Raw genomic sequence first — 22,202 nt, forward strand, 5'->3', positions numbered from 1 at the left:
AATGTCCCCAAGAGCCTCCAGAAAGCAACAGTCCTGTCAATATCTTGATTTTAGTCAAATAAAAACTTCGTCAGATTTCTAACACTGTATAATAATACATTTGTGTTATTTTAAGCCACCAAGTATGTGGTACTTTCTTCTTATGGCAGTAATAGAAAATTAACATACCCTGAATCACTAGTATTTAACACCGATAGGTGTGTGCATGGAACTGTGCTATATGTTTTGAATATGTACCTCAAATTCTAACCAAAATGCTGCAAGACAGAATTACCCACATTTCACAGGTGAGGAAACTAGGTGTAGAAAGGCTGAGTGACCTGCTCTAGGCCACAGAGCCAGTGCATGGCAAAGCTGAGACAGAATCCTCAGTCTATCTCCGAAGTTTTTTGGCCTTTTCCCTACATTAGCCAAGAACCCCCAACTTACTAGAAGATCATCCCTGCCCCCACTATCGAGATTCACAGCTTTATGCAGTGATTTCATTATTTGATTTAAATTTACTCCAACAAACAGACAATCCTGAGATACCAAAAACCTTTTAGATATTGATGCCTTTGATTTTCCTCCACTGTTGTGAACTATCAACAGTTAAATATCTTTAACTTCTCTCCCTGATTATTCAGAAGGGAAAAGCAAGCAATTTTAGCAAAGCAGCTGGAACTGTGGCATTTCACTGTATGGTAAGATGACCTGCTCTAGGCCACAGAGCTTTCCTCAAATTTCTGAGATGGAATGACATAATGTTTCTTGCTCCCTCAACATTTTTTTCTATACTGAGAAGGGTCTGGAAAACCTCATTTCCTCAAAACAGAGGAAGAAGTACCTGTTAATGTATCCACAAGACAATACATCAGAGTATGTTTTGTAAATAATAGTTCCCAGATGACATGAGATTATAAAATATTCACTCAATGCATGAATGAGTTCATTTCAATTTACCATATTAACATGACTGTTATGAATGTCAAACCAACTTAACTCAATTATTCGAACAATGCAAACTAATTCCAGTGGTAGTAATACAAGTAAGAAACTATTCAAGAAATTCTGGTTTCATAAAAAGCTAAATGACTTCAAATCCAACCATAAAACTATTCTATTTGAAACTGACAAAGAGGTGCCTGGGTAGTTCAGCTGGTTAAGATCTGACTCTTGATCTCAGCTCAGGTCTTGATCTCAGGGTTGTGAGTTCAAGCCTCACATCCACACCTAGCATGCAGTCTACTTAAAAAAAAAAAAAAAAAAAAAGTGATGCAATGCCTGGTAGTTCAGTAAGTTAAGCATGTCTTCGGCTCAGGTCTTGATCCCATGGGCCTGGGATCTGCCTTGCATCAGGCTCACTGCTCAGCGGGCACTCTGCTTCTCCCCCTGCTCCTGCTCCCTCTCCTTCTCTATCAAATAAATAAATGAAATCTTTAAAAAAAAGGGGGGGGGGGGAGGAAAAGTCTTGTTTGCAGGCTTTCCATGTTATAATGAGATATATACTTCATAACTACCACAAATCCAGAGATGTATTATAATCCATGAGGCAATTAACCTATGTAGTAATCTAATGTAGTTCAGTGAGGTTTCACTATAACTTAGGATAAATGTCCTATTTCCCCTATTCCGTTCCTTTATGATCTGTATATAGGAAAATATTCTTACCACTTTGGAGCCAATGATACTGTAAAGAGTTAGAAAGCACAGTCTTGTGCCTACTTTAATACCATCAACTTTTTCAGGTATAATGAGAACTAATTACTACCAAGAGACTGGTAGTTTTAGAAGGTGAGTTCAATACCAAAAGAAGAAAGAGAGACCATAAGATTGCTGGGTATCACAGGATACTATGTGCATTGTGTAGAAAGATGAAAAAGGGCTCAAGTTTTTATTGTGCTATACTGAGATTGAAACCAAACTCCTACCTTGTTAGAAGGCTTCATTGCTATTGAAATGACAGGATCAGGAACATGAATTGACTCCTAAAATATTTTTTAAAAGAACAAAGAAGAATTCAAGTACAGTACTATTTGGGTCAGGGATGGATTAATTTTAATGTGCTACTTACAAAAGAACAAAGGACAAATACTAGTCATCATGTTTATGCTAGACAATACATCTCTTTGGTCTGTTTTCTATTAAATATATTAATGCAATACATTAATAAATGAATGCATATACTTACATGATCTCCTCCCTCCCAAAATAACAAAAAAAAAGATTATTCACTATTTAAAACCCCTAAGTTTATTGACACATTCATTTTAAATATAATCATAATGAATCCAAATGCCAAAATTTGAAATTCTTATGTAGGCTAGTGGCTACACGTGCTGTTGCTGTCTTTTGCTAAGTTACTTTATTTAATCAAAAATATACCATGACTGATAAAACAGAGAAAGGGCACTAGATTCTTTATGCATATGATACCTCATTCAGTCAGTCACAACTCTGACAAGCAGATATCCCCATTTTACAAATAAAATCATTAAAGGCGTGGAAAGACAAAATAACTTGACAGAGGTGAGACTCTAATCAAGGTCTATTTGCTTCAAAGCCTAAGCATTTCTCACAACCTCCAGTCCCTTACATTACTAATTATAGGTATTTAGAGAAGGCCTTATCAACACTATTTGTTTACAAACTATGCCCCTTCTCTAGATCCCCCAAAACCTGTACAGACTTTGATTTTCTGTAGTATCTTAAATCAACATGGAAAGCCATGGACATTGGACATTAGAGAATATCTTATACAGAAAAGCTAAATTATAAAATTATGAATTCATCACATAATACAGGGACTATTATAGTGCTCATCTATTAGGGCTGGATCAGTTCTTAGGTAAATGACCCACTGTAAATTCCTTCACGGCAAATTACCCAGGTGTACTAGGTCTTTCTTTACTAAATTCAGGAGAGGGACCGCCCTCATGAACACATGGTCATACTGTCGGAGAGCCTACTCAATAAAGGGAAAAGTGAGTGAAGGGGGATTCAAAGGCAGGAAGTGCCCAAGTATGCTCTTCCCTCTGGGATCCCTCAGTCATGAAAAGGGACCTCTGAGTTCCACAGGACAGGCTGTGTACAGTAAGTCAGACTGCCTAGTTGCACCCTGCCTCTGAGCAACGTTCCAATCTCTTATACCCTAGTTTACATGTTAAAGCTCTCTGGGACTGAGGCAAGGGCCCTGGCTGGCTATTAAGTTAATAAGTGGCTGCCCACTGGGACTAGCCGGATTCTGGTGATAGGCAGTCGAGAGGCATCCACAAAGGGGAAGCAGATCTCAGAGTGCAGGAGTCAGTGCTTCAAGTTCAGGTGTATCTGGTGAAGATTTTTCCCTCCATGCTAAATCATAGGGGACTGTGGAATTATTTAACTAAGAAAAATCAGATAAGTTAGGTCACATAGAGCACTTGCCTAACTGACATCCAAAGAGCCACGAGAAATCTACACTGATGCCTGTGGCAATAAACGAAAACTGTCACTGTTTTTCTTAAGTATTAAATATACTATATAAACACAGACTTCTAAAAAGTGATAACTTTGAAATTAAATCACGTACCATAGAAAGGCCACTATTATTTCTGTTTGTGAATGTGTCTCCACTAGCACAGTCAATGCCAAACAATGCACAGATGTCTCCGGCATACACTTCCTCAACATCCTAAATAAAGAAATAAAACAAAGTAATACTTGCAAATAACACACATCAGGACATGGTAATCACACGAACACACTGGATATAAACAAACATGGCAGAATCTCACCATGAATTCTACAGAGAATGAATTAGCTAGAACCAATGTAATACCAATAATAACCAAGGCGAGATATACCTTGAATAGGGCCTTTATTAAAACCACATCTCAACTGACAGGACTTGACTTTACATGGAAACTCCAAGCTATGGCATCATGGCATCATGAGTTGGAAGATCTGTATTACTGAGAGAACACAGAGCTTCACACTTTTAGAGTTATTTCTATGGATTCAAAAGGATGTATTATGTATGCTGGCACAGTCCAACAATGAATATATGACAAAGAAGTACAAGGAAAAACTGCACAGGAAGTTTTGAAAACAAAGGCAGGCGAGTTCAGCCCATTGTACTTAAAATAGTCTTAATTTCTCACAGATGCAAGCCATCAAATAAACACAGGAAATCTAAGAACAAAGCACTGGTGCCTCTTAAGCTTCCTAGTTTTTGTCCATTTATACTGACAGTTCATTCATAACAGATGTGGCTATGAATGACCAAATGTGCCTGAGTCTTTAACAGTTCCACAGATGTAAACCTCTCATAGCCTCTGACCCATAAGAACATCTGTGACAATCACTAATTCCTGTATCATGCCCCCTGCTGCCTATCTCACAAAACAGCAATAACATCCAATTTTGAAAGACTGCCTATTCAAGAGACAGTATGGCTACACAAATTTCTGTACGTCCTAAGCTTTTGTTCAGAGCAATAAACTTCTCCAGCAATAGAGCTGACTGGGGAAAGAGTGTGAGCAAGAGACAACCCCACCCACATGGCATTTTTACTAAGGCCTAACCCTAAAAGACCACATAGAAGGCTAGAACAGATTGAGACCCAATTAAAAAATACAAGCTGTAAGCCAAAGTTTATTTCCCTAATTAGACTTTGAGAGGTTCTAAATCTTTAGAGGGATTCTAGCACTAATATGGTCCTTCTGGGGGAGCTGATTCTATAACAGGAATAATAAACTCTAGGGCTAAACAGGGCTTTCACACAGGGCCATCCCTTGCATTAGAGAAATTTCTGATGTGCCAGGAAGAACCTATACTTGCCTCCATCATGTCAGCATGCAGGCGAACCAGCCGCTGCACCCGCACCTTCTTTCCTGTCCTCGTGTTATAGATGGTGTCACCCTTCTTCAACTCTCCTTGGTAATTGCGGACATAAGTTAACTGTCCAAATCGTCCAGCCTAGAAGTCAAGATTGGATAAGGTGGAAAGAAGAAAAAAGAAACATAAGAATCAAAATTAAGGGGCGCCTGGGTGGCTCAGTGGGTTAAGCCTCTGCCTTCAGCTCTGGTCATAATCTCAGGGTCCTGGGATTGAGCCCCACATCAGGCTCCCTGCTTAGCAGGGAGCCTGCTTCCCCCATGTCTCTCTGCCTGCCTCTCTGCCTACTTGTGATCTCTGTCAAATAAATAAATAAAATCTTTAAAAAAAAATCAAATTTAAGAGAAAAACTTCACAACAACCTCCAATCGTTCCCTATGAATTGTGGTAGTATTCTTTATACACGTTTTGGTTTATTGTCTAAAATACTTAAATACTAGGTTTGAATATAAAGGAGTTAAATGGTTGTTGTTGATCTTTTTGGTACTACTTCTGATTCTTCTGAAATAAAAATTAGAAAATAATTTTAAATTGCATATACAATAAGGAATTATCCTTTTGCCTTCTGTTATTTCATAAGTTTGGTTTAATGCAATTAAGATATAAAACACAAATATAATTATTGGAAAGACAACAAAAATATAATTAGAAATGGTAAGACTGTATCATACATCTAAAAAAAATCCTTCGATAAGCACCTGCAAAGCTATATAAATAAGCATTCTTTAAAGTAACTGAATAGGGGCGCCTGGGTGGCTCAGTGGGTTAAGCCGCTGCCTTCGGCTCAGGTCATGATCTCAGGGTCCTGGGATCGAGTCCCGCATCGGGCTCTCTGCTCAGCGGGGAGCCTGCTTCCTCCTCTCTCTCTCTGCCTGCCTCTCTGCCTACTTGTGATCTCCCTCTGTCAAATAAATAAATAAAATCTTTAAAAAAAAAAAAAAAAAAAAAAAAAAAAAATAAAGTAACTGAATATAGGGGGTGCCTGGGTGGCTCTGCCTTTGGCTCAGGTCATGATCCCAGGGTCCTGGGATCGAGCCCCACATCGGGCTCTCTGCTCAGCAGGGAGCCTGCTTCTTCCTCTCTCTCTGCCTGCCTCTGCCTACTTGTGATCTCTGCCTGTCAAATAAATAAATAAAATCTTTAAAAAAAAAAAAAGTAACTGAATATAAAATAAATAACCAAGGATCAATTCCTCCTCAATACTAACACTAACAAACTGGGTATGTTTTAAAAGTTGCCATTTAACATTTAAAAGTTCCCATACTGATTTATAGGTTTAGCACAATAACAATAAAAACCCCAAAAGGAATTTTTAAACATATTATTGATTTTAAAATTAATTTTGAAAAATAAATGAGAAGAAAAAGCAATTTCTTAAAGTATTCTGACAATGAGAAGCTTACATGACTGATATAAAAACATTTTAATACTCCAAACTTAAACTCAATAGCATGCAGAGTAAAAAAATCTAAAATGCAGAATAGAACACATCTGTCAACAGACAATGATGACAGAAGACATGACAATGGATAAGTACAGCATTGTTCAATAACTGGGAGCTGGACAATTGGTCCTCTATGTGAAGGCAGAGGAGATACATTTAGAGTCCACCTCACAGCACACAGCAAAACACATTCCAGCAGAATTAACAATAAAAAAAAGGGTCACAAAAAAATAGAAAACATTTATAAAATATATACAAAGAAGAGGATGTCTAAGGTTAAAAATGAGAGAAGTAAAAAAGACTAATACATTTGACTATAAATTTAAACTGCTGTTTTTTTTTTAACTGCTGTTTTAAAAAATAAGATAGCATTCAAATAAGTAAACACTTTGACACTAATTTTTAAAATAAGAAATGAGACAATCGCAAAAGAGGAATTATACACGTTTTGGTTTATTGTCTAAAATACTTAAATACTAGGTTTGAATATAAATGAGTTAAATGGTTGTTGTTGTTGATCTTTCCATAATCAATATATGGAAAAATGTTCTGTACCATTAGGAATTAAAGCAAGATGTAAAGCAAGAAGAATTACTAACTTTCACTTATAAAACCGGTAATAATTTTTAAATAATACTCAATGCTGATAAAGATTCATTGAAATAATTTAATACATTAACTCTAGGAAAGAAATCTGATAATAAACCATTAATATTAATATTAATATTAAAACACTCCATTCCTGGGGCACCTGAGTGGCTCAGTGGGTTAAGCCTCTGCCTTTGGCTCGGGTCATGATCTAAGGGTCCTGGGATGGAGCCCCGAGTCAAGCTCTCTGCTTGGCAGGGAGCCTGCTCTCCCCCCACCCCGACTGCCTCTCTGCCTACTTGTGATCTCTGTCTGTCAAATAAATAAATAAAATCTTAAAAAAACAAACAAACAAAACAGTGTTAAAACATTCCTTTAATTCAGTAATCACCATTTCAGGAATCCTAAGAAGATATTCCTAAAGGTATATTTTTAAAAGCTTTACCCATAAAAATTGTCACAATTGTTATTTGTACTTTTCAACTTAAGTTTTCCAGAGTAAGTATATTGTAAAAATTTTACAATAAAAACTAAAAGCCCTCCAAATAGAATCCCATCCCAGAAATAACCACTTTAACACTTCTAACTTAACCACTTCCTTTCCCTGTTAAAATAATATGAACACCAGCAACAACAACCTAACAAAAAGTACCCAAATCTTGGGTTTCTAATACCATTCTCGGTTAAAAGTAATGGAACCAAGGCACCTAAAATGGTTGACTCAAGGGTGGAGACAGGGAGGATAAGCCTGGAGGATCCTGCAGTGCCATCAAAGTCAGGAAATACTTAAAAGAACAAAACACTACTCAATGACAAAAGGACACAGGAACAACTCAAAGAGCTCCAATGGCCAAATTTGACCAACCTGCACAACAAAATAACATACTACTCATTGTGACTCAAAATACATATCCATGAGGCCATACTGACATAAAGATAGACTGAATAAAAATATAAATGGGGAGACAAGACAACTCTCCCGTATAGAAGAATCCCAAGTAACTTAACAGTAGATACTGCTCCCTCAAGGAGGTGGAACATGATTTCTCACAGCTTAAGTGTGGGCTGCTTACAGCAACCCAACTTCCTTCTGAAGATGCAGTTTGGAAAGAGAAGGGGGAGTAATTTTCAGCAGAGCAATTTGTAACACAATCATTTTGTAATAGGAAGAATACCTTAGAAGAAAATTTCCACCTACAGCAATTACATACATTAGAAAACAACTTACCTCCAGTTTAAAAGCCAGGCCTACAAATGGGTGGGAACTACTTCTCTCGGAGTTCATTAAAATTTTGTTTTTCTCTCTTGAGTCACTTAAAAGAAATATAAACCTGTGAGATGCATTATTTGATATCTCTTTTATATCACTTTATTTTATTAAAGAAAAAGCATCTACATGTTAAACATTTCTACCTCATATAAGGGAAATTTCACTGAGATTGGTAAGAGTAACTTCTCGGGGCTTAGTTACCACATTATGACATGACCAGAGCAGACTAAAAACACAAAAATGGCAGAGAAAGAAAAGAAAAATAATCAATGAGAGCTTAAAAAAAAAATGCTTGCATTTCAAACTTTAAGGATTTTTGTTTGTTTGTTTTTGGTTTTGATTTTTTTGGTGTGGCCGAAAATAGCTGGTCCCAAATGAAAAAACATTTACTAATGAAGAAAACCTTAGTAGATAATAAACCATACTTCTAACTCACAAACAATATGATATGGCAAATGGTATAATAGTTTTCTACATGTCAAAAGTGTTACCCAAATAGAAACTGGCAACTGATTTTTGTAAATTATTCGGGGGAAAAAAACCGATAAACATAACTTAACCAAAGGAACCATTCTTAAATTCTTTCACAGTGCATAAATGTTATTTCTGCATGGACTAAGATTCAATTTCCAAGACTTACTCCTCCTGATTGAGAATAGCATAATTTTGGACTTCAGATGGATTTGGGAGGTATTCTAAAACAGCATCTAGAAGAGGCTGAACTCCTTTGTTCTTCAACGCACTTCCCAAAAGGACAGGAGTAAATGACCTATTTAGAGTAGCTCTTCGAATTGCACACTAAAAAAGAAAAAGAATTAACAATTAATCTTAAAAAAAGTTTTGTGTTTCAGATCAGTTACAAACCAGCAAGTGAGGGGCACCTGGGTGGCTCAGTGGGTTAAAGCCTCTGCCTTAGGCTCAGGTCATGATCCCAGGGTTCTGGGATCAAGCCCCACATCGGGCTCTCTGCTCAGTGGGGAGCCTGCTTCTCCCTCTCCCTCTGCCTGCCTCTCTGCCTACTTGTGATCTCTGTCAAATAAATAAATAAAATCTTAAAAAAAAAAAAAAAAAAAAGAAAGAAAGAAACTTCAAACCAGTAAGTAAATAAAAGGAATTGACACTCTTTGGAGTACAGGCTATAGTGGAGACTAGAACGAGGTCCTCTATACATTAAAGGTCAAAATACAAGGAAAAAAATCAGTTCCTTCTCCAGGGCTAGGAAGCAATTTACTGTATAACTGCTTTTGACATTCTTGGAATGTCACTAATTTCCAATGTGACAAAAATACACACAGACACACACACACACAGAAAACAGGCACACACAGAGAGAGGTATAAACAGTATGCTAACAATTATGTAATAATAAGGAAAAGTAACACACACACACACGCGCTGTGTCTGGAAAAATACAGCAAAAACTATTAACTGGCAACCTGTTTGAGGGAGGAGGCAGAGAACTAGGCAAACAGGAGACACGTGGGAGATTTTTTTTTCTTTACTGTGTACCTTTGTGTACTTTTAAATGTTTAAAACCTATGAAAATATCTATTAAAAAAACACATTTAATTAACAGATGTTTTCTTTCTTTCAAACAACATACATACAGGAAGCCAAATAGAACAAATCACTCATAAACTAAGAGCCATGAGAGTAACAGGCTATGATGTTACTCTTGCTTAAGGTGCGAGAGCTATGAATGTGTCCCAGCTGTGTGCCACAGGCAGCCCTCTGGGCTAAGCAGGTCTCTGAGAGTAAGCAATGGAACTAACTAAGTCTTAGCAGCTAGAAGATATCAACAGCAATAGGGAAACCAGTGTACAATTATTCTTCTAGAAAACTAGTTATCGTAAAAAAAAGAAAAAAAGCTTAAAGCAAAAACTTACAACCGTAACTTCTGAACATCACTATAATACAAGTCACTAACCACTTAATAAGCTACCTTAAGCCACAGGACCAAAACTCTGACTTACCAAACCTCCTGTATATGCAAGTAGGGACGTAAATAATCTTACCACATTTACTTTACAACAGAAAAACAGGAAGGTGGTAGATAAATAGAAAAAAAAAAATTAGAACCATCCTAATACCAGCCTAACAAAAGCTTTATTTTCAAAAATTTCCCTTGTTTTCATACTTCAAAGGTGTTGCCTTTCCACTGTCCTTATAATATATCCAATAATACAGAAAGTATACTCATGTATCCTCTTCAGAAAACAGTAAACAGAGCAGCACTGAATTGGCCATGCTTAGAAAGGCCTGTTTACAAGGTTGGCTCCTGGCTGGTGTCTGAGAACCTGGATTTCAGGGGGGTTCCCAGCATTCCCAGAACTGAGAATGGGTCACCATGGCTACAGTCTGCACAAACAATGGGTGGATGCTAAACACCTGCTTTCCTCCTGCAAGTCTGGAATTTGGGTAAATGCCAGGCAGAGGATGTCTTTCAATAGCCATTAATAAAACCTCATTCTAACAGATGAGATTCACAAGTATAGTCACAACTCACTGCTATAGGAGTGAGGCAAACCCTGCCATGACTCCACTGTGAGAGGACTCTTGGAAGCTGATACATGGTTTCTTATGGACTTCACCTCATGTGCCTTTTCCCTTTGTTGATTTCGTTTTGTATCCTTTTATTGTAATAATCAGAGCCACAACTATGATAAGGTGTTGAGAATTTTGTGTGATCCTCCTAAATCACTGAACCTGGGAATGGTCCAGGGGACCTCCGACATGCCCTTTAACAGATAAAAACCTAACTCTGTATTGTGGTTCCCAGGACACAGTGCTTAACCTATACCCTCCTACATAGTTTGTGAAAACTAAAGGACTCAAGTTATGAGATTAGTAAGCGTCCTCAGCTTCGACAGGGTTCTTTCCTTGTGTATTTTGCCTACTATCAACTCCTGTGCCAGGTCTTAAACACAGTAATCATTTATCTGATCTCTGCTAAGTGTACCATGTGGTTTGGTAAAATAAGTACCAGTTTTTTTAATGGTAAAATAAACAAGATTTATCACTTTAACCATTTTTAAGTATACAGTTCAGTGGCATTAAGTACATTTACACTGCTATGCTGTCGTTACCACTATCCATCTCCAGAATTTTTTCATCATCTCAGATGGAAACTCTGTACTTCTTAAACTCTCTATTCTGTAACCCACCCCTCTGCCACCACCCCTGGTAACCACTATTTCTGTCTTTAGGAATTATGACTGTTCTGGGTACCTCACATAAGTGGAAAAATATGCAATTTGTCCTTTTGTATGGTTCATGTCATTTAGCATGTCTTCATGGTTCATCCATGCTACAGCATGCATCCAAATCTCCTTCCTTTTTAAGGCTAAATCATAGTCCATTGTATGTATATACTAATTTTGTTTGTCCATTCATCCACTGATGGGCATCTGAGCTGTTTCCAGCTTTTGCTACTGTGAAGAGTGCTACTACCAACACAGGGGTACAAATACCTATTTGAATAATTCTTTCGGATATTATCCAGAAGTTGAACTGCTGAATCCATATGGTTGTTCTAGGTTTAATTTTTTTGAGGAATGGCCGTACTTCTTCCACAGTGACTGCATCATTTCACATTCCCACTAACAATGCACAAGAGTTCCAATTTCTCTGTATCTTCGCCAACACTTGCTATTTTACTAGCTATCTTAATGGATAAAGTGAAATCCCATGATTTTGACTTGCCTTCCCTAATAATTAGTGATGCTAAGCATCTTTTCATGTGCTTATTGGCCTCTGTGTGTCTCCTGTGCAAAAATTATCTACTAGAGGGGCGCCTGGGTGGCTCAGTGGGTTAAGGCCTCTGCTTTCGGCTCAGGTCATGATCCCAGGGTCCCGGGATCGAGCCCCACATCGGGCTCTCTGCTCAGCGGGGAGCCTGCTTCCTCCTCTCTCTCTGTCTGCCTCTCTGCCTACTTGTGATCTCTGTCTGTCAAATAAATAAATAAATCTTTAAAAAAAAAAAAAAAAAAAAAAATTATCTACTAGAAAAATAAATACCAATCTTAAGCAGAGATCTTTTTTTTTTTTTTAAGGATCTAAATGACCAAGTGAAGAAATCTATACAGCCTTCTAAACAGTACAAGTATCAACATTTAGACTGTAACCATTTAGCAGCCTCATCACTTAATTTGTTTTATTGCTGTAACACTTGTATATTTATCTTCTCCTTAAGGAGATATACCGAAGAAGTTGATTTATTTTCGAAGATTTTATTTATTTATTTGACACACAGAAAGAGATCACAAGTAGGCAGAGAGTCAGGCAGAGAGAGAGACGGAGGAGGCAGGCTCCCTTCTGAGCAGAGAGCCTGATGCAGAACTTGTTCCCAGGACCCTGGGATCATGACCTGAGCTGAAGGCAGAGGCTTAACCCATTGAGCCACCCAGGCGCCCAAGAGGTTGGATGTTTAAATATCATCTTTTCTTTTTAGAACTATAACTCCTTTCCCATTGTAAGATGTTATACAACTCATTATTTAAAGAATAATAAGAAATAGCAAGTATTTTTTGAAAAAACCAGTAATATTAAATAAATTTACTCAGATTTCATTAATAAAACCCATGCATAAAAGCATGTCTCTTACCCACAAAAAACCCCACCCTATTTTTCTTGTTATTGTAAGACTTATTTTGAGAGCACTTGCCTTTAAGTCAGAAACTGAGGGGATTTTTTCCTCCAAGAACATCTCACCAAGCTGTTCATCTGAATTTGCAACACATTCAATCAGCTCTTGCCGGTGATCCGCTGCTGCTGCCCTGAATTCAGCTGGAATTTCCCCATATCGAACAAACTGACTAAGAAAAGAAATGCTTTATTTTACTACTATAAGAATATTCAATTATACAATATAAAGCACCAATGAAAAACACAAACCCTAATGGCTAAAAATTTTTTTTAAATTTTTTATTTTTTATAAACATATATTTTTATCCCCAGGGGTACAGGTCTGTGAATCGCCAGGTTTACACACTTCACAGCACTCGCCAAAGCACATACCCTCCCCAATGGGCTAAAATTTTTTTAAATGAGAAAGAGCTTTGATATATTTGCATTAAAATGGCAAGACCAATGTAGATCTTTAAAATTTAGACAGAATAGTGGGCAAAAATACTTAAATAAGCAAAGCAAACTGCCAAGGCTGTACTACTAATAAATACAAGAGCCAAGCTTCAAAGTCATTCTGACTCCAAAGCTCATATGACTCTTGAAAATTCTATTAACCAAATTAATCAGAATATCACAGTCACTAACAAAGAGGAAAAGAGACCTGACTCTATTCCTTCCACGGATAACAAACCCAATTACACAATTTTAACACAGAATATAGTAAAAAAAAAGGTTACTAAATATGACAAACTCTTCAACCTTAACTCCAGATCGCCATTTCTTTAGGGGCTGGATAGGAAAGATTTATAAATATACACAACTGAGAAACAGATATACATGATACTCAAAACATCAGTCTCAAAAGTTTCAAAGTACTTCTTTAAAAATGGAAACTAACGTCCAAAATATCAGCTTTTCAGAAAATGTGTTCCTAAATTAAAAAAGTAAAGGAAGTCAACCGCATATAGTCAGAAAATAATTCTTAACTCAAAAAATGCTCTTCACAGCCTTCAGATCATAATTTCATCCTTCCTGTCAAGCTCCCCTGGTTCTTAGCCAGAATCAGCTGTGGGTCCTTTCAAAATTTATATACCCAGAGGTCTAGGGCTGGGAAAGAGGGCAGATATAATAAGAAATTTCATCTGTGGTAGGGGCATAACAAAGTTTAAGAGCCTTTACTTTAGAAGACAAATGTGTGCCCTGGTAACTTTGGGAAAGTGGATTTATTAATTCATTTACAAATATTTTTGAGTCCTTATTGTGTACCAGAAAGTGCTAGGGCTTGGGACAGAATTGAATAAACATGAAAAAATATCCCTATCCTCTTGGGCCTTACATTCTAAGAAATAGTAGATAAACCACAGTCACTACTGTCATACAAGAAGGGAGAGAAACACCTCATCTACTAGACAGCCTATATCCTTCCCCTGCCTACAAGATAGCTGATGAAGATAAAGGATACAGTTAACTGAACATAACACCCTTCACCCACCCGCCAGACTAGCAATCCCAGTTTCACAGCAGAGAAAGAAAACCTCTCAGGAATTACTTCTAAAGAAACTGCTAGGCTATTGGGGACCACTCCTCATAATGAAGGGTCATTTATGTCTTCCCACATTGTCCAAAACAGTGCCACTCAAAATGTGGTCTATAGATCTATAATGGCAGCATCACCTGGGAGCTTTCCAGAAATGCAAATTCCAGACTCCCCCCAGACCTACTGAATCAGAATCATCTGGAAGTGGATCCAGGAATGTGTTTTAACAAGCTTGCACGTGATTTTTCTGAATGTCAAATTTTGATTAACAGTTTTGTATGTAGAGGTCACTCAAAATTGATTGATGGATCAAATACCATGTCAAAAAATCACCAATTTGCTTCTTATGTTCTCCAAACCACATCTGCACTATTTTTAACTGCTTTTATGTATTGTCGTTTTATCTCTGTAGTCTCATAAATAGAGCAAACATTCATGATCCATATTTTCTTCCCAGTTTTTATCATAATACCCAGGACACAGCAGCTACTCCATAAAAGTCCACAGGATGAATCAATGAATAAATAAACAAATGGAAAACGAGATACATTACTAGCCCAAGCTGATGGCCTGTTACCATACCATGCATATAACATGATATAAATTACCCAAAAAATAACATACTCTCCCTTGGAAAGAATACTAAGCAAAATGGGAACCAACTAGGATTAAAGGCATTAAAACAAAATCATTTTGGAGTATATTCCTCCAGCCATATTTTAAAAAGAAGTTTTCTCTATATTTAAAGAAATCATCCTTTCTTTTTTCTCTTTGATGCTTTTTAAGGTATTAATAATACATTTTTAACTTACCCAAAGTCTCCATCAAAATAGATGGCTCGTTCCTCAATAAGGTCTATTATACCTCTAAAATCACCCTCCAAACCAATGGGTATCTGCATAAATGCTGCATTGTGACTCAGTTTAGACCTGAAAAATAAAAATATATATGTTTACCAAATAAAAATACATATGTCCTCCCTAAATCCCTTTGAAATGACAAAAATAAATCAATGGCAGATATTGTGGAACCGAGAAGGGTATCATCAGGAGCTCAAAACAGAAAATATATTGGGGCACCTAGATGGCTCAGTTGTTAAGCATCTGCCTTGGGCTGGAGTCATGATCCTGGGGTCCTGGGACTGAGTCCCGTATCAGGCTCCCTGACCAGTGGGAGGCTTGCTTCTTCTCCCACTCCCCCTGTTTGTGTTCCCTCTCTTGCTCTGTCAAATAAATAAAATCTTAAAAAGAAAAAAAGCCAAAAAACTCAGAAAATTTAAAACGATTGGGAGTAACCAAATTCACCATGCTCAGGAAGCCAAAACCCTATTTAAGCAACAAGAGAACTCTAAAATAAGTGTTTCTCCATCAGCTCCCCAGAATATCCTGGATCAAAAACATAAGGGGGAAGAACAAGTCAATGGTGGTTGATCAGAAAACTAAAGGATAGTGGGATCACCTTGCCCATCTCTCCTTAGATCAGCTGACTCTAGCAAAGCTGAGTACAGTTAAAGAGGAAGTTCTTACAGGAGAACTTTTAGCATGCATGTTAAAAATCAGATATTCGGGACGCCTGGGTGGCTCAGTTGGTTAAGCGGCTGCCTTCAGCTCAGGTCATGATCCCGGTGTCCTGGGATCGAGTCCCACATCAGGCTCCATGCTTAGTGGGGAGCCTGCTTCTCCCTCTGCCTCTGCCTGCCACTCTGTCTGTCTGTGAGCTCTCTCTCTCTCTCTCTCTGACAAAAAAAAAAAAAAAAAAAAAAAAAAAAAAAAAAATCAGATATTCATTATCAGCCTATACCCTCAGTCAGGCACAACCACTGAAGGGATTCAAGGCAGGTATTCTCACTGAAAAAGAAACATGCTCTGGCTACCATAGTGTAGTCTAGACTCTAGGCCCCCATCTAGAACTATGGATAGAAAACTAAGAATCACCAAATATTTGAAGGTTACCAATAGCTTGAAAGAGACATGTGAGCTCAAGAAACAGTATTAACTTCCAAGGACAGAGTTATCGAAAGAAAATAAAATGCAAAGATCTGAGAACTACCTTTCTATTAATGAAGACGATGCAATACAAGACAAAGTTTAGGAAATTAATTACATAATTACAGAAATTAAAAAGAAAGAAAAGGCTAACATAACAGAAGGGACACAGATGACCTTCAGATTAGTGAGCTGGAAGACTGACCTCAATTCTCTCATAACCCAGATGAAAATGAGAAGAAACAAATGTATGAAATGGTAGAATGAATGGTAGAAAAGGTAATACACGGAGATGAGATCCAGAAGTTCTAAAATCTGTTTAATAGGAGTTACACAATGCAGATAAGAGGGAGCAGAGAAGAAAGAGAACTGCAGTAGTCACATAAATGCTAGAAGAGAATTTTCCTGGAATTCACACAACATGGTAGAAATAGTCCATCCATTGCCAAGTACAAGTAAAATATAAGTAAAAAGGACAAAAAGTGAAAAGGCTTTGTTTTCAAACCTAAGTAAGTAAGAAATTACTAAGTAACTAAGTAACTAAGTAAGAAATGACTACAAATACCCAATAAAGAAAACTTTCAAGCTCATATTCCCAAATATATCACTTCCATCAGTGCGCACAGCAATACTGTCTTTTTTTGTTGTTGTTGTTGTTTTAAAGATTTTATTTATTTATTTGACAGACAAGAGATCACAGGTAAGCAGAGAGGCAGGCAGAGAGAGAGGAAGGGAAACAGGCTCTCTGCTGAGCAGAGAGCCCGATGTGGGGCTCGATCCCAGGACCCTGGGATCATGACCTGAGCCGAAGGCAGAGGCTTAACCCACTGAGCCACCCAGGCGCCCTGCAATACCGTCTTTTGAAGCTCTTCAACACCGTATCCTTCATGATCAGACACATCGCTCTTGGTGTCTCCACTACCAGAAACTTTACTATTTTCATCAGCTCTGCCCTAGGATATTTCAATAGGAAGTTGATAGCTCCAGTTACACATCCACCAAAGATGAAAGTGAAACTTCCACTCTTTTCAAAGGCTATGTGAAATATACAATATTGAGCAAAGTGTAAAATGCTAGGACCACAACTTAGTTACATCTGGTACAGAAAGGAAGTGTTACTGTTATTTTAGCAAGTATGTTACCATATGAACCCAAGTATGTTACCATACACCATAACTTCTTAAGGGCATTAATTAAAATTCCTTAAATTGGGGTGCTTGGGTGGCTCAGTGGATTAAAGTCTCTGCCTTCAGCTCAGGTCATGATTCCAGGGTCCTGGGATTGAGCTCCACATCGGACTCTCTGCTCTGCAGGGAGCCTGCCTCCTCTCTCTCTCTGCCTGCCTCTCTGCCTAGTTATGATCTCTGTCAAATAAATAAATAAAATCTTAAAAAAAAAAAGGATAAAAAATAAATAAAAAAATAAAGTTCCTTCAGTAAAGGTTAAAACAGACAATCCTCTAGGTTTGTCTAAATATATACTTATAGAATCCACACTAGATTATTACTTCTCTAATCACAGCAAAACAGTGAAATGCCAGATTGTTATCTGAATTCACCTTAAACCTCCCTATAATTTAAGTCACATTTTCCCCATTTTACAGCAAATGTAACTGATGAGATCACATCACAAACCAAACTACTGACTTCGATGTTTCTTTTACTAAGATAAGTACTCACATAAATTTTAGGGAAAAAAACTTTTTTTTTTCCCTAAAAATTTTTTTAGGAATAGAGCTTAATGACATTGAATTAGTAATTATCCTTCTATGTCAGGTTTCATCACAGCCCCTCCTGTTCTTTCTAAGGCTCAGTACCTCATTTGCTGCAGGGCCCTGGTGGGGTTGGAGCCCATTCGGTCCAATTTGTTAATAAAAGTTAAAAAAGGAACGTTGTAGCGCTTCATCTGACGATTAACAGTCATGGTCTGGCACTGCACCCCTCCAACAGCACAGAGAACGAGGACTGCACCATCCAACACTCTCAGGGCCCTTTCAACTTCTATTGTGAAGTCCACATGTCCTAAATTAGACAAAGAAGTGTGGGTCTTAAAGTATGAATTTTTCTAACATGCACGATTACAAGCTTTTGTATCTCTCCTCATGATGTAAGTCTTTTAATTAGAATGTGGATTTCTTAAACCACCATACTATTTACTCACCATAAGGTCCAGGGGCCCAACTCTTCAAAAAACTATGAGGTGGGTGCCTAAGTGGCTCAGCTGTTAAGCACCTGCCTTCAGCTGGGGTCATGATCCCAGAGTCTTGGGATCGAGCCCCGCATGGGTCTCCCTGCTTGGCGGGAGGCCTGCTTCTCCCTTTCCCACTCCCTCTGCTTGTGTTTCCTCTCCTGCTGTGTCTCTGTCAAATAAATAAATAAATATCTTCAAAAAAAAAAAAAAAACACAACAAAACTACGAGGGCCTGGGCACCTTTAAATCAGATACAGCTTTCAATGGACAAGAACCTTCCTACTCAAAATTTATTTGCACTGGAGATTTTACTTATTTATTTGATACAGAGAGAGAGAGAACAAATGGGGGAGCTGCAGGCAGAGGGAGAAACAGCAAGCCTGATCCAGAACTCGATCTCATGGATTATGACCTGAGCTGAAGGCAGTTGCTTAACCAACTGAGCCACCCAGGCGCCCTATTTGCACTCTCTTTTAAGGAAACCACATAATGATGAAGAGCTCTAGGTCCCAGATTTCTCTAACAAGAACTCACAGTCACACTTTTGAATATCATTTGACACTTAAAAATGAGCTGGGACATAATAAGGAACTAAATGTGCTTTTGTCAAAACAATCTGCAACAATTAAACTAAGACTTCAACTCACCAGGAGTATCTATAATGTTGATATTGACATCTTTCCACATGGTATAGGTGGCTGCTGACTGAATAGTGATTCCTCGTTGTCTCTCTAGTTCCATGGAATCCATGACAGCACCAACTCCATCTTTACCTTTCACCTAAACACAAGCACAGCAATTCAGAGTCCCCCATCCCTACATCCCAAGAAGGAAAGAAATCTTACTGAGCTGGAACTAGAACACAGAAAGTTAACTGATGCAATTTTCAGAGAAGTCAGACCATATCATATTATGAAACAGAGAAATGATTACAAGTTTTTCCCTCTATTATCTGTCTAACCCTCTTTTCATTGCTCTTCCCAACAACGGCTAAAAAGATCAATCACCTCAGTCTTGGAGCCAACCCCGTTTCCTCTGCACTGTTCCTGCCCACTAGCCTTGTGGTAGTCCATGAGCAGATGCTCAAAGCACACATTTTTCCCTGCTCTATGACATGTGGATTTTGAGGCCTGAGTGGGAAGGAGTCAGCTTGCAAAATATGTGACTTAACAAGATGACCTTCATCTGAAGAAATGGAGAGTTAAGTTACCCAATAATATGGTAATTTCTTTAGAAGACGTTCAAGTAAAAAAAATTTTTTTCCTGATATATGTATTTTGTAACTATTAACATTATACTATATATAGTTTTAAACCCTTCTTAAACATCTCTCCATAACGTTAAAAAGTATGTAAATACGACTTTAACAGCTGCTTAAGAATATATCATGATGTATTAATTGAAGTATAATTAATAGTTGTATTAGTTTCAGGTGTAGACTTAACATTCCTAAAGGACAATCTACCGAGGATACTCATAGTGATGATTTCTTTTTTTTTTTTTTTTTTAAAGATTTTATTTATTTATTTGACAGAGAGAGATCACAAGTAGGCAGAGAGGCAGGCAGAGAGAGAGAGGAGGAAGCAGGCTCCCTGCCGAGCAGAGAGCCCGATGTGGGACTCGATCCCGGGATGCGAGATCATGACCTGAGCCGAAGGCAGCGGCTCAACCCACTGAGCCACCCAGATGCCCCATGATTTCTAGAAAGATTCCTCACAACAACACTGCAAGCCAGTTTGACCTATCTATCCCTTTGTTCTAGGACTTCAATAAAGATCCACTGTAACCGTTCTTTTAATCTTTCAGGTTTTGTGATGTTTATTAAATCATAACTACCAAGCTCAAACTAGCTTTGAATCAACCAGGAACTCCACACCTCATGCATCTTTGCAATTCTGCCAGTGTAGTAAAGCACTCGTTCTGTTAATGTAGTTTTTCCAGAATCAATGTGAGCTGAAATTCCAATATTTCGTATCTTTTCATTAGGAATCACTCCTGACGAACTCCATCGGCAGACTTCCCAATTAACCTGAAAAAATAAGAGCTCAAATCAATGCACTTTTTATAAGAGATAATGGGCAACTAGAATTGGTTTGGTTGGTATCTTTCCATCAAAGAATCTCAATGAAAAAAAACATTATGTGAGATTATGTGCAACTCCTTTAACCAAAGGAGAAACTGCAAGAGAGGACAGAAAGGGCACACACATTCTTATAAATAAATCAGAAAAATATAGTCAAATAAGCTAGTTAAATAAAGGGGGACAGATACTTTTCCAAATGTCCACAGGTTTGAAAATACATGCTGAGGCTAATAAAACCAGTAAGACAGCTTCCAACAATTTTAAAAGGAAACACAGTTTTTCGTTTAAATTTTACTTCTATTCCCCCTTCTCCCTTATTGTAGTTGACAGCTAGCAAGGATGTTTTCCAACACATATGCTTTGTGTTGTGGTACGGATAGTTCCAAGGGACCCCACAAAACGTTTCCAATTCCTTCTGCACGGGAAGAATTACTTTTTTAAAAACTTCATTTCATTTTGGTGGAGGTGGGGGTAAGGGAGAACCTTATATTTTACCGAATCAAGACAATATAAACCTCTCCCTATAGGACTGCAAATCCAAAAGGTACTGCAGCACTTCTGGGGAAAGGGAAACAGAAGAACTTAGAAAAGCTGGGCAAATACTAAATGGATTCTGGTGGACAGGCATTTAGATGAAATCCCATGAATATCAGCAAGCAAAGCAAACGACGTCTGCATACCAGGAAAAGCTCAACTCCCACCCCAACCTACTCCACTCTGCAACCTCCGCAAAAGACAGAAATAGGATCAAAGTACCGGGAAGTTCGAACGACAAAACAAATAACCCAGGGTCTGCCCGAAGAGGGCTGTCCACAGCCCAAGGACTCTGCGCAGAAAAGAGCACTCGATAATGAGTCAGAAGCCCTGGGTTCGAACCCTGAACACACTAATTTTTCAGCTGTTCTGGACCGGCACTCCAGTCACTTCCCCCCCACCCCCAAAAGAGGCTGAAACATAAAACGGTGGCCCGTCCACTCCCCCAGGGTACCGAGACGCAGCTCATGAATAACGAGATGTTCAGGTACCGAAAAACTTTTCAGCACTGAGGCACGACACCTCGTACCCGGAGCTCTCAGGAGGTCCCAGAGAAGGCATTACTGTTCCCTAGCCCTGGAGGGACAGCAAGGTCCTTTATGCAGTCCCTGGTTTGGTTTCGCCTCGCCGGGCGCTAGTACCTGCTTCCTCTGCCATCCCAGGGTAGCGAGGACCCGCGGGAGCGGCCCGCGCCCCAAAGCCGTGGCAGCGGCTGCTCCCACCAGTCTCATGGCAAGCGCAGAAGTGGCGTAAAGGTGGGGCAGCTGTAGGTCTACTCAACAACCTGACCCACATCAAAATGCGTTCAAAGTCACGCCGGCAATCAGTGCCGGAAGAGCGCTTCCGGGTCGAAGGATGCGGAGGCGGCGAGAGGAAAGAAAAGAGGAGAGACTTCCGGCCCTCAGAGCCGACCAGCCCCGTCTACTGCCCTTGCGCCCTCTATGGACCTGGAAGAGAAAGTGCAATCGCTCTGCCCCTAGGAAGATGCAACATTTATTTTTCCTTTTTTTTTTTTTAATTTTTATTTTTTTAAATTTCTTTTCAGTGTTCCAGAATTCACTGTTTATGTACCACACAGTGCTCCATGTAAT

At 38.5% G+C, this 22,202-nt stretch overlaps 1 protein-coding gene across 1 annotated transcript in view; it reads right to left on the reverse strand.

The window, feature by feature from the left end:
- Positions 1–21,979, reverse strand: part of GFM1 (G elongation factor mitochondrial 1) — a 44,686-nt gene extending 22,707 nt beyond the window's left edge. Inside the window, exons 1-11 of the mRNA XM_059163667.1 lie at positions 21,753–21,979; positions 20,371–20,523; positions 19,142–19,274; positions 18,121–18,325; positions 15,132–15,248; positions 12,820–12,970; positions 8,797–8,954; positions 8,115–8,199; positions 4,798–4,935; positions 3,548–3,649; positions 1,911–1,967 (exon numbers count right to left, since the gene is read on the reverse strand). Of these exons, the coding sequence (XP_059019650.1) occupies positions 1,911–1,967; positions 3,548–3,649; positions 4,798–4,935; positions 8,115–8,199; positions 8,797–8,954; positions 12,820–12,970; positions 15,132–15,248; positions 18,121–18,325; positions 19,142–19,274; positions 20,371–20,523; positions 21,753–21,842 (1,389 nt within the window). The 5' untranslated portion in view covers positions 21,843–21,979. The remainder of the gene's footprint in view (positions 1–1,910; positions 1,968–3,547; positions 3,650–4,797; positions 4,936–8,114; positions 8,200–8,796; positions 8,955–12,819; positions 12,971–15,131; positions 15,249–18,120; positions 18,326–19,141; positions 19,275–20,370; positions 20,524–21,752) is intronic.
- Between the last annotated feature and the right edge of the window lie 223 nt (positions 21,980–22,202).

Source organism: Mustela lutreola, chromosome 2 (assembly GCF_030435805.1).
Source record: "Mustela lutreola isolate mMusLut2 chromosome 2, mMusLut2.pri, whole genome shotgun sequence".
NCBI lineage: Eukaryota > Metazoa > Chordata > Mammalia > Carnivora > Mustelidae > Mustela > Mustela lutreola.